Source organism: Catharus ustulatus, chromosome 4 (assembly GCF_009819885.2).
Source record: "Catharus ustulatus isolate bCatUst1 chromosome 4, bCatUst1.pri.v2, whole genome shotgun sequence".
Classification (NCBI taxonomy): domain Eukaryota; kingdom Metazoa; phylum Chordata; class Aves; order Passeriformes; family Turdidae; genus Catharus; species Catharus ustulatus.
In genome coordinates, this window is record NC_046224.1 from 52,742,154 (window position 1) to 52,758,142 (window position 15,989).

At 37.0% G+C, this 15,989-nt stretch overlaps 1 protein-coding gene across 4 annotated transcripts in view; it reads left to right on the forward strand.

The window, feature by feature from the left end:
• The window catches only part of TAFA2 (TAFA chemokine like family member 2), a 178,581-nt gene that overhangs the window by 141,040 nt on the left and 21,552 nt on the right, over positions 1 to 15,989 (forward strand). For all 4 annotated transcript variants that reach the window (XR_004417632.2, XR_004417633.2, XR_004417634.2 and 1 more), the window contains exons 3-4: positions 14,184 to 14,336; positions 15,293 to 15,417. Coding sequence is in view for 1 of the 4 variants with exons in the window: in XM_033057135.2 (XP_032913026.1) it covers positions 14,184 to 14,336; positions 15,293 to 15,417 (278 nt within the window). In the remaining 3 variants the exon portion in view is untranslated. The remainder of the gene's footprint in view (positions 1 to 14,183; positions 14,337 to 15,292; positions 15,418 to 15,989) is intronic.

Consider the following 15,989-nt stretch of genomic DNA (forward strand, 5'->3'; position numbering starts at 1 on the left):
AATCTCTTTTTTTCCTGCTACTTTTGGTTAAAAATTGTCTTAGGAGAGTTAAAATGTTGTTTCCTATGTCTATGTTTATGTTTTAAAAAGCTGTGAAAATCCAGAAAATCTCAATTATGAGATGTAAATGGTCCGTCTTTTGTCATTCATTGTAACAAAACATTGTATGCTAGAGTGGTGTGTTGCAGAAGACAAAGGACATCCTGTAGAGGTTGTGCCCTGGAAACATCTGAGAGAAGAATTAACCTTTCACCATCCTGAGACCACTCCTGCTCATCGTATAGTTTAGATGATCATCACTGCAAGTGTCTTCTGGAGGATAGCAGGAATGAAGTGCACTCAGGCGCTCTGTCTAAAATTAGAGGGTGGATTGGATACAAGTAGCTAAAAAGTGGGGAATTAGGAGGAACCCCATTGCACAGGGCTCAGTGGTCTTATCTCATGACTTTCATGACTTTTCAATTTTTGCCCTGAAAATGGCAAGATGCATTTTATGCAAAGAGATTTAAGGACAGAACGCATTTTCCACCCTTCTTCTGTCTCAACATTGCTGTCATTAGGTTTTTGTGGGTTTTCTCTGAAAATCAGCTTGTAAAGAGGAACATGACTGAAGAAAAGAGCACAGTCACCAGAGTGGGGCTAGGTGTATTCTATTTCACATGTGTGCAATAAAGTAAATTGTTCAGTACTTTTCTCCAAGTGCTAGAGAAAAAGAAAGACTTGCAAAACTGACATAATTTTAAATTTTCTTTCAAAAAAACTAAAAAAAACCCAAACTAAAAGGAGCACCATATATCATTGCCTATAAAAATGCTATACTCTAGAACAGCTGTTTCTTAGTTGTAGAAGTATCGAAAAATGTTCACAATCAGTCAGATACTTTTGGAAATAGCAAAACACAAAATATTTTAATTATTTTGGGTTAAAACCTCCCCTGATAGGATATACACAATTTTTGTGTTAAAGGCCTTTAGAGCTTATGTTTTTGGCACTTTTTTTCTGAAAGTGAGAAAGTGAGTAAATTAGGATACTCTGAATGGCATATGGAAATACTACTCTTATTTTTGCAGTACATGTGTTTTATTTCATCACAGGCAATATTTTAGCCTCATTATTTTTTCATCTTTCTGAAACAGACAATGCTAGTCTGTTTAGAAAATAGGACACTATTAACAGTAATTACTGAAAGTATTTTTTAAAATAATGATTTTGCTGAAGAAAATATATTTTTCAACTCTAGTTCTTGTTTCTATTTTCAAATGCAAATTAGCCTAATGAACATTTTGAACCTAGATATGCAATAAATCCTGTGATTAATCCCATTTAAAACTGTCATACTAAATAATGGTGTATGGAGAAAAAAAAAAGTAAAAGGTCCCACTAATGAGACTATTCTTGGCTGCCAGAAAAACTCTCCTAAAAATCTATCTTTAGAAAAGATCTGTAGGAGTGATTATAAACTAATTTGCTTTTCTGCTGGTTGCTAGGAATGCAACAGTCTACACTTAAGCACTATTATGACCCACATGAAAAACGTAGGAAAATTCCAAATTATGCCTTATCCTAATAAAGTCATTGTAAGAGAGGGGTGTTAAACTGTAAAATATCACTCAATTTTTCATAACAATAATCATTAGGGGGTAGCAATTTCAATAGTTTTAAATGAAGTTTTTATGTTTCTTTGGCATTTATTTTTTACTTTCTTTTATGGAAAAATCTCCTAGGTTTATGCATAGCAATTATGAACAATTAAAGAGAAGATAGATGGGAAAATGAGATTTCTTTTTTACAGATAACCTGGAGAAAAATGCAGAAGTGTTACTTTACAGCTATAGAGTGGAATTTAATAGCTCCAGATTTTGTGTATTTTTGTGTCCCTTTATTAATACAATGAAGAAATAAATTTGTGATGTATTTTAAATCCAGGATGTCTCTCTCTCTTTTTCTTTTTCTTTGAAGGCAAAAGTTCGCTGTTTAAAGAGAACTTTGAAAATCAGTCTTACTATGCTGCTACCATAGCTAGTAAAGCTCCTGAAATAAAAACTAGGGGAGTGTGTTTCTTCCTTTGACTCAAGTGTTCTATTTGGACCTGCATGTGACTCCTCTGCTGGGTCCTGGCAAACATCACAGATCTTAAAATCCAGCTTTGCAAACGACAATAAATCAGTGGATATATTTTAGCTTGGTTTGCCTATACATATATATTATGATTCTTAGAGCAGACGTGGTCATTACAGAGGACTGATCTCTGTTTCAGTATTGTGGCAATGTCAGATTCCAATGAGGGCAGTCTCACAGATGAAATGACTAACCAGGGATCAAGTAATATCTTTCCTGATGTAGCTGTTCCTTAAGGAGGGATCTAGTCTTGCACACCTCCACTTGTGGAGGTGCTTCTTTCTCCAGCTGCATTGAATATACAGGGATGTCGAGCTTAGATTAGGCTCTGTAGACATCCAGTGTATGGTGATGTGTCTTTGGTTTTGTAGAGAACAGTTAAAACTCTGCTCTCATTATTGTAATAATAATATAGTAAATGATGCTATAAGATTTGGTCAGTGAATAAAAATGTCAAGATGCATTGCTACGTTAAAACATTGGATTCTTCTGCCTGGAGACACTTATGTCCTTGATTGTATATGTGTTTATGTTGGTATGTATAGTACTTGAGAAAAAAAAATCAGGGACAAAATTCTAGCAAATCTTTCCAGTTTGCAAGTTTGGACACTGCTGTTCACTGCTTATGGGGCTCTGAACCATGCATGAACTGCTGAAATTTGGTTTCTGTTCTATGAGAAGACAATATATCAATGTAATAGTAATGCATGTGTTGCTCTAGAAACAACTGTATGAGAAAGGAAAGGTGGATGAACATGTGATTCCCTTGGAGAGATGAGGCGTAGGATCAGAAATAATCAGATTACATCTGTGTTATGCAACATGTTCATTAAAGTAAAAATCCAAGTGAAAGACAAAGCAAATATCAGAGTGGTTGTGTGTGAAATAAAAGGAGATTCATGGTACCAATGTTTACTTTGTTATTGTGGGTCTAGTTCCTTAGAAATGCCCAGTCACCACAGAATTCCTAGACAAGGCAGCACTTCCACTTGGGTGTTAAAACAAGGCTGTCCCACTCAAGTTGGGAAATGCTGGCTCATTCTGCTGCATCTTCAGTTTCTGATTTCCTCATCTTTTTAGTTTTCCAATGATCTGCTAACTACAGCTGCACCTGAAGGATGTGTGCTAGGATTATTGTGAAGATTTTCCTGACTTGTGAGCTCTGTAAAGATAAAACTCCTGCTAGATTTGTCTATGTGATCAGACAAGCTGTCTCATGAATGGCATTTTGTCAAATCCTCTAGTGTATCCCCTTGCTGTTCAGCTTTTATGGTGGTGAATTGAAGGGGAAGGCAATTTTTTGGGGGGTTTTGTGACAGTCTTCCACAGTCTAAAGAAGATTACACTTGGTTACCTTCACAGCATATCAGTCCTGTGGACCTGGACAGTTATTTAATAGTTTTGTGTTTTTTCTGGTGTGAATTTTAGAACTAAAGAAGTAAAAATATTTTGTTGTGAGGCAGTGTAGATATTTATAAGGAATTGTGGATAGTCAATTGTTTCCCCATCACAATTTCATCTAACCTTGGAAAGAGGCACAGTCCTATGGATAGTTATAAATAGTTTGCTGTCAATTTTGACACATTTTTAGACACTGGCAGACAAATACACTGTGCTACACGTAGTGTATGTGGCATTCAGCTTTGCACTTGGGACTTTGAAAGAGTCAAAATAGCCCACAGATAACAACTGCTACTGAATCTCTCTGTTATTTAGCTAAAAAAACCACACTTCAATGCAATGTGAAGTCTGAGGTTTTGAGGTTCTAATGTTGACCTCTGTGAGGAAAATCCTACATTAAAGTAACAAAAAGATCAAAGAATATGCAGTCATAAAAATGTATGCAGCCAATAGAAGATGCTGTAATTTTATGTGCTGTAGGTATTTTGTCTATTTGTCTTCCTTGCAAGTTCCTATTGGCATTAAAATTCAAGCATTAATTTTTTTTTTCTTTTAGATTTCATATCTCCCAGAGAGCCTCCTTTTCCCCCTTTGCCCTTTACAATGGTGAGAAAGATGTGAACACTGTGGATGTCTTTTTGGACTCTCCCTTTGGCATGGCCAGTCTCTGGCACTGACATGACATCTTGGACAGTGCCTCATTCCTGGCACCTGCAGAAGCCTTGCTCTGGCTCTTGTGGGAGAATGATGGATCTGGCTGTTGGCTAACATGGCAGAGGAGGAGCTGTGGGAGCTGAACCAGCACAGCACCATAGGCTATATGCGTGGTACCTTTCTGCTCCATGGCAGGAGGCAGAGTTTCTTGGCTGGTCTGTGAGTCTCATATTCAGTGCAGGAGGCTTGACTTCTTTAGGGTAATAGAAAATTTGCTTTTATTGTGCTCCAGGTGTACAGTCCCAGAGAACTCTGTCCAAGAGCTGTCCAGCTCTGTACTTGTATCCCAGCAGTGGTCTAGCTTCACAAGGTGCCTGGCTTCTTTTGTGAATAGGCATGAAAAAAGGATCCTGAGCTGGCCTGGCATGGCCTCTTACATCCCTGTGTGCAATGCATGAGCTTCCATATAGATACAGGATTAAGATGCCAAACATGAAGCCAAATCTTAATTGTCTGAAAATGTCCCTGAATAATTGCAATTTTTTTCGTCCATATTTTGTTTTTGAGTAGGTTTTTTTGAGGTGTGAATTACTTCAGCTGCTTTTGTTGCAGTATAGTTGTTAAAAACCACACTTCTGGAGTTCTGGGTTCTGTGATATTTTTGCAGCTTCTGACTTTGGGTAGTTATGAGGGTGGTCTGCTTGTTTCCTATCATCAGCCTCTGTTAACCAGAGTTCCTCCAGAAACAAATGCCAGAGAGTCTGCTAGGAGCATCTTAAAATGTACCTTTTCAGCAAGAACACTTACCTGAAAGTGTTATCTACTGGGAATCCTTGGGCAAAAATATTCTTCATTGCACTACTCTGAATGGCTCTCCTGGCAGTTTCTTCTCTTTCACTTGGCTTGTTGGAATGTGCTTTCTTTTCCTCTGTCTTGAAGAATAGCCAGTCTCTTCCCAGGCCATCCAATCTCAATTCATAGACTCTGTCTAGATCCTTATTGATTCATCATACCCATGGCTCAGAGAGTTGCTATTTATATGGAATCAACAATGTAGAGGGAAGGCTGTAGCAGGGGAGAGCACTCCAAAAGAAAGCATTTCACTGAAGAGATGTAGACATGTGCCTTGTTAGCAGTTTTTTTCTAAAGGCCTGAGTTAGGTTTCCCTCCTGACTCTGCACTTCAAAGGGCTTGCCTGGGGCTCTAAAGAAGCAAGCTGAAACTTAAAATTAAGATCTTCCTTTCTGATGGTGAACTGTGTACTGGGATATCCTATAGAGTTTCTCTTAACTCATATGGATGAGTCTGAAGGATGATAGGGAAGTCCTAGAAGGCAGGGGTGTAAAAAATGAAAAATAATAATAATAAAAAAAGCAGTCATTTGGATCAGCTAGAAAGAAAAGAAAATAAATGAGAGTCATCTAGGGGAACAGGAAATATATTCCCCATAATTGTGTAAACTACAGGCTTCTGACACTCTGGGACTGAGGAGAAAATGTGGGGTTTTTGTATTCTGCCAAAGACTGAAGGCTGCACTGAAACATGTGCTACTGCTTCTTGCTGAGTCGAGATATTTGGCAGAAGGCCCGAAGAGAGAGTATGAAAGAATAAAAAGTCTTTGTGCCAAATGTTCTTTTGAGTGCCTGAAAGCTGGATTAGTCGTCTTTTTTCTCTGTGAAATCATATAATTAGTAATCTCAAGCATCAGCCTGGTAATTTGCAAAATGTCTGCACACTTTAATATATCGTTTGCTTAACATGTTTGATAACAACCTCAGAGATACTGGGGCTTTTGACTTGCAGTATTTATAAACTGCACCTTGCCCTGAGTACTTTTCTACCAGTTTTACACAAACTTTCTCAAGAATTGTGTCAGCTAACAGCTGCTAGAGAAGAAATGTGGGAAACATCTAATGTACAAAAAAACAAAGTGGCTCTGTTTCAGTCCCATAAGGAAACACACAATCTTTGCTGCTGTCATCATCCTCTCATCCACTCCACTGCATGGCTGTGGTGGAGCAGCTCCTCTCTGGCCTCCTGCAGGGGGAGGTGGGGTAAGACCCAGCAGGCAGGCTGAAGTCAGGGAGCCCAGCTTGAGGTAGGGACTGGGATAATGTGCAGAAGCTTTTTCTGCTCCTCTTCCAGTGAGTGGACATATAAAAATTGGAAACCCCCAAAATGATTGCTGCTTGTGATCTTGTCTCTGAATGCTTTGTGGTTTTGCGAACCTAGAGATTACCCAATTTCAAAATTAAAAATTTGGACCTAGGGAGGGCAACACTCTAGGCAGAGTGGGCTCTTATGGAGAAGAAGAAATTATCCTTCAGGCTACCTGAAAATTAGTTGTGTTTTAAGTTCCTGTTTCTTTGGCTAGAAGTTTGGTATGAAGTAAAAATTTGTAGCCATTGCCATAAAAAGGCACTGACTTTTCTGGGAGAGGAGGTAAACTTATTTGAGTAAGACTGGCTCACTTCTGCCAGAGGACTGAATGAATACAATTAGCCTCAGTAAGACTGGGAGATGACTGCAGGCTCTCCAGGTCCTAGAGATCCTGCATGAAGTGCTCCATCTGTAGTTTTTGTTTGTGAGAACAACTGGGACTAGGCCAGCTTGCTACTTTATTCCAGTAAGTCCTTTCCTCTCGTAGTAGAGATAACTCAGCAGTCCATTTCAGTGATTAGATTTTGCTATGGGAATATCCGAGGCTAGATCTCACAGATTCATTAGCGAGCTCTTCTCAGGGGAATGCTTATATTGTAGTTTTTCCTTGATTTTTTTCCAAAAGGGAAAATGTCTTCCCATACAGATGGCTGTAAATGACAGCTGGCAGACAAACTGATGGATGAGGTTTTTCTTTGGCACTGTGCAGAAGATTATGCTTGGCAATGTGACTGTGGCAAACCATTCATTAGTTCAGGTTTTAAAGGCTACCGGAGATGCTGTGTGCATAGCATTGTCTTATGAACTCTGCTCATCATCCTTCACCCAAGTGGACTAATTGGGTTAATTGAGGGGTAGAGGAGCTGGGCCAGCATCTGCAGAATAAACACTTATCAAGAATGACTCTTGTTATTTTAAAATGATCCTCTCAGGACAGAAAGAATCATGTTGAATCCAAAAAGCCTGGAAAGAGCTGCAGTTAGCAGTATTTTCTCTGTGTATGTCGCCTACAAGTGGCACTGCAAAACATTCCAAGCAATCAGTTATTTTTTTAAAGAAATTTACCTGAGAACATATCCCAAGATGCAAGAGACACCAGAGTAAAAGAGAATTGAAAAGTAATTCTGTACTTTTAACCTAAATTGGTGCTCCACTGGTAAAAGCAGAGCATACTCTATCTGGAACTTTCAGTGCCCAAAGTGAACAAGTGTAGCCGAGGTATAAAGCATTGGAACATGAACACAGTAAGTAGAACCTGTCAATAAGGTGTATTTGTAGGATTTTCAGAAATAATTGTATGGGAATATATAGTATATACACTGATGAGAGTTGCCTCTCAGTTACCTCTTCTCAATGCTGAACAAGCCCAGCTCCTTCAGCTTTTCCTTGTACGAGAGGTTCTCAGTCCCTTGATAGCTTTGTATGACCCACCCGAGGAGCTCTCGCACTGAAGCGCCCAGAGCCGGACACAGCACCCCAGATGTGCCTCACTGGGGCAGAGTACAGGGGCAGGATCAGCTCCCTCGACCTGGCAATGCACCCCAGGACACCACTGGCCTTCTTGGCCGCAAGCAAACACGGCTGGCTCCTGACAGCTTGTATATATACAGTGTATAAAAGTATCTGAAGGGAAGCTGTCCAAAGGACAGAGTCCCACTGTGGTCCCTTCCAACCTTACCCATTCTATGATTCTGTGATAGTGTAGAATAGGATAGCACAAAATTAGCATTTCTGTCCTGCTGTTAGAATAGAGCAACCCCTGTGTCATCTGAAAATAAAGCAACATGAGTACCTTTCCTGAGATGCCCCACAACTGTGTCATGCCTCATTGTCACCACTGAGGACACAGGAATTACTGCTGTGTCTGTAATTGATTTTTCAGTTCACTGGCCAAACAAGGAAAAAAACTAACAAACAAAAAGAACACCAAATAAGTTTAAAAAAATACAAAACAACAGCAACACTTTGTTTTTGATAATTTTCCCTGTTTAAAAAATATCGTAAGTTTTTCAAACCAATTAAAATATGTACAAAATAAAATTTAAAAAACCCCTCGTGGATACAATTATCTTTGATTTTATTTTATATAATAATCTTAATTCACCATAGTTTTCACATGTCTAGACTATATATCATCATTTGTTCAATCACTGTAAGGTAAGAGTTGCTGCATACTCAATCATCAGAATAAATATCTTGCAAATCCAGATGTCACCTTTATGGAAAAAAAAAAAACTCTGTCATTGACATTCTGATCCAAAAATTACCTATCAAACCAAAAACATTGAGTTCAAAGGATTTTGAATTTGATCTTTAAAGGTAATGTTCTCTAAGGTTGCTGTTGATGTATATCTACCAGTGTTGCTTTGGGAGTTAGGCGTCTTTTCCTGATGTTTGTGCTGCCAGTTCTCCCTTTGGCCGTGGAGTTGAAATGGAGTTGTGCTTTGTTTTGTGTTCACAAAAGCAAACTGAAGCTTGTGTTCCCAAAATCTTGGCTGCTTTTTTTTCCCCAACTGCACTAATGACTGGTCAAATGAAAGATTTTGTCCTTAACAAAAAGCTTCACATTGCTTGTGTGCTTACATCACAGAACTGCAGTAGTACCAGAACCATTGCTGGCAGAGCAGAAATAAACTATGTTCAAGTTTTTCCCTAACAGCTGTTACATGGCTATTATAGAAAATATTGAAGAATGTTAAAATTAATTGAAGGAAGAAATTGGATAGTGTATTTGTTTTCATATATCTTAGTCTGACATTTAAAGAGAAAGTTTAGATGGAAATCCTGACTTGGCTATGGTTATATAAGATTTTGATTGCTTAGAAATGGTAACTACTAACACTTATTAAAATATTGAAAAAAACCAATAATATTGCATATGGGACTGTGTATTTTGTGTCTGTGAGGGAGATTTTGCAAGTTGTTTTGTATCTTTCCTCTCTACAGTGACACACTGAGACTGGTATGACATACTGAAATTGCTGAAGGGTAGCAGAAAAATAACCTACATTTGTTTTCCTTGTCAATCAGTATGAACAAAGCAAATAAACCATGTGAAAAAGAAAGCCCTATTTTTTTCCCCTGGTCATTTAAGGGTAGAACAATGATCTAAAGCCCATTTGGAAAAAATGTTATATTACAACCACTAATTTTATTTATTTTACCAATAACACCCAATCACACATTTGTTTGAATATTGTGTTGTAGAATCATGAATCACTTAGAGAAATGGATGAAGCAAGCTGACAATGTCCTGAAATACTTTCTATTTTTCCTTACAGATGATTATTTAAAAGAGTCATTCCATTTTAATCATTATTGTGGAAATGCTTTGCATGAATAAAACATGCATATGTAACTACTTTGAAAGACTGGGTTACTACAGTATTTCATGTGGGACATCTTCCTGATCATACCCAAGATGACAAAAAATTCTAAAATGTATAAAATATTAGATGTAATGTGGAATTGAGACTCATGGCTAAGTGTAGTTCGCATTATTTTATTTATTCTTGATGCTTCTTTTTTCAGCTATAACATAGACTCAAACAAACAAAGTTTTACAGATTTTAAATAGTCTCTGAAAATTACCTGAAAAATTACCTGAAAGAGAATAAATTAAGATAAATTTATTTCATGTCAGAGTACAGAGCTGCAGTTCTTGCAAGCTGATATATGAACTGGTTTCTGCAGGAGTTAATCAGGTATCTGCAGCTGCCAGCTCCTTCCTCTTCCCTTTGGCTGAAAATGCTTCTCACTGGTCTGTCTGCACCCAGTTGTAGGAGCTAAACTGGTGGAGAGCTAACCTTAAAAAAAAAGGGGAAATTTTTTTTTAGTCCAAATCCCTGGCTCACCATCTTCACTATCAAATGTTCAAGCAAGGGATGAGTCATGGACAAGAGACAAGGCATCCTCTTGCTTTCAGTTGCTCTTAGTCATTAGATGGATTTAACTGTATCACCCAGATGCGCCAGTGTCTTTGCAGAGAGCATATAACAGAGCCTTTTTGATATTTTTCCCCTGCTATTTATATGTGGCTTCTGCAATGATGGGAATCCTGAAGACAGAAATAGGCTGTGAATTTATTTGTTTAGTTCTTGGCAACACAATTGCTTCCTCTTTGTTAACGGCCAGTGTATGCGTTGTTGCATGATCTGTGCAACTTTCAAGAAAGAAAAGATTCAAGTGACTGAGCAGATGCATAACAGAATTGAACATCAATGTTTAAGTGTTGAGGCTAGGAAAAGGTGATCATGAGGAACAATGGTATTCAGAAGATTTTCTTGATTTAATGCAAGATTTGCATTCCTACACTAAATACCTTATATTCATATTTGTGAGTTGAATTGCAAAATAATGATCTTGAATAATAACTTCCATTCTTCCCTGGAGCAGTTTTCCCACAAAAGCAGAGGAGTAAGGATCATAACTTAGTGCCAGATGCACTGTACAAATGTGACTGAAATTTGATTCACCTGAAGGAAAGAAATATGAAACTACCATGATGGAACAAGAAAAGTTTTATCTAAAATGAAGACTAGTAATTTTCTAGTTTTATATTTTTCAAGACCATGATGCTGATCACTGAAGTTTCTGGTTCTGGTTTATGAGATAAGTATTGATGATTTTGCTACATGAAAAAAAGCCGTAAAAGTGACATGTTAATTACAGAACTTGCCATTAAGGGGTGAGATATGTTTATGCCTGTTTTCCAAGCTCGACTCTCACGATACATTACTAGATCTTCGGGAACATAATTTATACGTATATTATGTTATGTACAATCACCAGGAAGGCTTTGCAATCTGTACATATAGAGATCTCAGAGTATCTTTCTTGAGGCCCTCTCCACACTGATTGCAAGAAGGGCTATTTATATTAGCTGCAAATGAAACACTGTTTGCAGTGGTTTTGAATAGCTAATTTCTGTGGGATTACAGGAATGACATTCAGTTCCTCAAACAATTTCTGCAAAGCAAGCAGCCTACTTTGAAGTCTGCTAGGAGGAAGAGAAACAAAACCAAAATGTGAATCTCCCAAAGTATTATCCTCCTTTTGTGTAATGATCTAGTGGCTTAATGAGGTTAATTTGTTTTAGGTTGTGGGGAATCCTTTATCTCCTGCATTGAAGCTTTAATTTCACATGAATGTGACAGATACTGTACTTACTGCAATGGAACTTAATTATTTGATAGCATAAGGACCTGAAATCCCTACATTTCCTCTCAAGGAGTTTTCATGGCATTTTATAGATAGAAATAGAAACTAGAGGATGGTTAACCTAGATTTCTCAGTGTTTGAAATATCATTGTATACTTTTCTGGGATTTTTTTTATACCCAGAAAATTTCAATGCATCTTTATTAAAGATTTTTCAAATACTATTGATAGTATTTGGTTATTTTTTGTTCTCTTCTATTTTTCATATGTCTTTTCACCCTTTGAAATGTTTTTCTGTATTGTAGATGAATATGACTATTTTGTTTCTTTGCACTCTTTTTCCATAAAAGTCTTACAATGCCTGATTTTCTCCTCCTAATTACTATAATGGAGGCTTTCAAGGTTTTTGTTTCAGTGTGAAAATTTCCCTCACAGAATTTTACGATAGCTCTTTTAACTGCCTTCCATTTGTGATGGCTACTGGTGTATGTTGTACTTCTGTTTCCCTCAGTGCTTAGCAGTTGTATTATGGCACTTCTGTAGACACAGTAAGGCAGTGTAAAGTTATATGAAAGAGAGTGAGGACACAAAATTTCAGGATCAGTGATATACAGAATACAAATTAAAACTAATATAGTGAAAAAGCAAGTGACTTGAAGTTCTCCTCCTACCAATAAATTTGTTTTCTTTTGTAGATTCAGTGTCTAGGGTTTTTTATGTACCTTTCATAAAATACAATTTAGTGAATTTGTGTTAGGTAGAGTGGGTATAAGGTATGTAATTGCCTATCAAAATTAAAGTTAATATGAACCTGCAAAAGCAGGATGTGTTTATTCTACTATATTTTATATGTACCCAATATAACCTAGAATAATTTTTTTTCCTATTCACAAATAAAGAACCTTACAAGTGTTTTATTAAGAAAAAAAAAGAATGTATTTATTTAAATTGCTTTATTGGAATGTATACCATTGGAATTGTTTGGAAAAGAATTAAAAATAATTTTTTGGGGCAGCCTGTGCTAGTAGTTGTAAAAATATTTGCTCAATGTCATCAAAGGTATTAAATAATAGAGATTGCAAAGTTCAGGCAGATAGTATGAATTGCTGTTCTCATGCTATATTGAATTAAAAATTACAGTTAGAAAGTGAAGAAAGTCAGTGTTTGTACATAAAGAGATTTTTTTCTCCCTCCTAGATTTTTGATGTAAATGTAATGTTTCAACACATCAAAATACGATGGATCATGGATTAATTGCCTGTGTTGTGTTATATCATTTCAGCTGTAGCACAGCATGATGTGGTGGAGTGTAATCAAACCTGACACAGTACAATACATTGAGTGATGACAAAGACCACAGACTGTTCACTGGAATTTGTTATACTGAAAAATGCATAATTCTCCCATGAAATGTTTAGCAGTTTATGTTTTGTTGATGAAGACTCAGAGTCTAATTCCTATCTGTGGCTTTTGCCTCTAGAAATTTATGGGGTCCAAAGCCTACATCAAGTTGTGCTCCTTCCTCAGATCTTTTAGGAATAACAATGGAGTGAATCCAGACATCAGTATTGGACTCTGGTTCTTAGGGCTTTCTCCTTGTAGAAGCTCTTGTTTATTGTTTGACATTAGGGATATTAAAGGTAGCTGATGCATTCAGTACACAGGTTTTACATAAAGGACACAAAAAATTAAATAGCAGCAGAACTAAGGGACACATATTGCTTCACATGATTATTATTCCTGCCCATACAAGGTTGTAGGTCAATCAGCTAAAATTCAGATTTTTTTGTCGCTTTCTTCTGATGGTAATGAATTACTCCCAGAAATATCTGGTCTTGTATAAGCAACCACTGAAAGTTCAGTTAAAACCTTTTCCAAATTCCAGATCCTTTGGTGACTGGTTGCTGGACCAGAAAGGATATTCTGGTAGCTCTCCTCTTACCAAATTGGTCCTCTCATTGGACTCCAGCTGTATGATTCTGGTAATCATTTAGGGCAGCACGAACAGGAGTGATAGGTGCAGATAGGGAATAATGAAGTTTGTCCTGTTGCCTCCTTTGTTTGAAAGACTTGTTTTCCCATGTTCCCAAACTTGCTTTGTAGTGCCAGGCAGAAAAAATTAAAGTGTGATTCCTTAGTAGATTTTATTTCTGGATTTTGTCTCGGGATTTTGCCTGTATCCTGCCAGTCGTTCTCTGTCCACCTGTAGGAAGGTTTTGGAATACCATGTCAAAGACTCTTCTGGGTATAAAGTATGGAGAAATGGACTGTGAAACCATATTAATATATTGCTATTTTAGCATTGATATACTTTCACTTCAAAGTTTCTACCATAGGGAAAAAGAAAGGAAATATTGTTGGAGGTACACAGCTGTTTATGAGACCCCAGAAATTAATGTGGTTTCTAAGTTAGTTTTATGTTTCTGGTTCCCTCTTCACTGGAATAGGCCCATATACAGACTTGTCCAGCTGTTCTTTAGCCAGTGTTTTTTGCCTAAGGTAGTTATACTACATTTGGAAAAAAGATCAACTCTCCATTCAAGTGTTAATACCATTACAATTTTCATTTCATGTGTGGCAGATTGCCTTACAGAGCCAAGTTTAATGCATTTCTAATTTAAAAAATCCAAACGAAACAATATGATGTTACTTCTCAAAGTTATCAAATTGTTCATCTTCTTATTTTCACAGCTCACCATGTTAAAACTGGGACCTGTGAAGTGGTGGCACTTCACAGATGCTGCAATAAGAATAAGATAGAAGAAAGATCACAGACAGTGAAGTGTTCCTGCTTCCCTGGGCAGGTAGCAGGTACCACCCGGGCAGCTCCTTCTTGTGTTGATGGTGCGACTCCTTCTATTGCTTCCTTTTTTTATGTTCCTAGGAGTTTTTGCTGGCTTAAGGTCATTAATGAGACTCCATTACTAATTAACTCCATTACAGTTAATTATTTAAAATAGGAGTAGGAAAGCTTCTATGTTTTGAAGGCGGTGTCAAAGATGAATGTGAGGAAGATGGAAAAATTAATTATTTGCTATTGCTCTGTGGAAAGGCTAAACAAAATTATTAGATGCCAGTGAAAGAGGCCTCTTGAGAGGCTAACTTTGATCTAACTAGAAGAGGACTCTTGGAGTTGTATGATATTCACTTAATTAAAAGTATTTATGCAAAACCTACATGAGCATATAATTTTCATGTGCTACAGTCTTAACATCTAATTTATGTATTTATTTCACTGGAAAGAAACAAGCAAGCAAACAGAACACAGTTCTGTCTGACTTTTAATCTTTTTACATCTGTACTATTCACAGTGTAATATTTGTGTCTTAACAATTTTGGTGTAGGCTCTTATGTTTTATTTGGGAAAATACTAGCTGATTTTTACATCTCTTTCTCTGAAAGAGTGGCAGGATTCACCCTTTACATGATCTCTTTAATGTCAGAGAAGTGGTAAATATGTCATAATGGGTAATAAATTTAATCAAGCTATGCTAGGCTATATTATAGACCAAGCAAAAGAAGAGATTCTACTTAAAACTTTGAAATCTGGCTGAGCAAGATAAAAATGAGGTTGGAAAGAAATGCCGTGAAAAGATTGACTTTGATGCACATAACTCCTGTTGCAAACTGGAAACCTAATTTCTTATGAAGGTTCTGAGGTGGCTGAAAATCACAGACTAGCTGTCAGTCAAAATATTTCTCATATATTTCTGGAAAATAAAAGAAATGTTACAATGTAATGACATCCTAAAGTGGCCATTGCGAGAAAATAAAAATACATTTATTTTCTTCTCTTGTAGCTTCAATAGTGGAGCAGAAATGGTGGTGCCACATGCAACCATGTCTTGAAGGGGAGGAATGTAAAGTTCTTCCAGATCGTAAAGGATGGAGCTGTTCCTCTGGGAATAAAGTGAAAACAACTAGGGTAGGTATGATTCCAACCTGATATGTTACCTACAAGTTAAAAAAAAAAGTGCACAGGAAATTGGATGCACGAAGACCTAAGTTGAGAAGACTAAAGAAGCATGGGAAGACAGTTGTACTGGGATTCGACTTCCTGGTCCCTCACACTTCTCTCAGCACACTTTTCAATTGTTTGAACATAGTAAGCTATGTGTCAGACCTTCTCAGGTAAGCACTGGGAATAGTAGAGTTGATCTCTTCAACTAACAGTAATGATCAAATGCATTATAATCTAATATGTATTTCTCTCTGAAATCAGTTGCACAAAGTCTGTACACTTTGCTAAGCTCTTCATTCAAAGGATAGCAAACAAACATTTTTATCATTTCCATGGAATGACCATGTTTCTACACAGAAACAGCTGAGTATGGTAAGCTTTTGACGTGTCATTACAGTACGATCTGGTTCTTTCCATCTTGTATAACTGTGATTTACTAAAAAATTTTGACAGAATTTTGACAGAGTTCCTTTTCTCCATTTGACACTTTTCATATTATTGGTTCAAATTTATATTAGCAGAAATATATTTAAAGG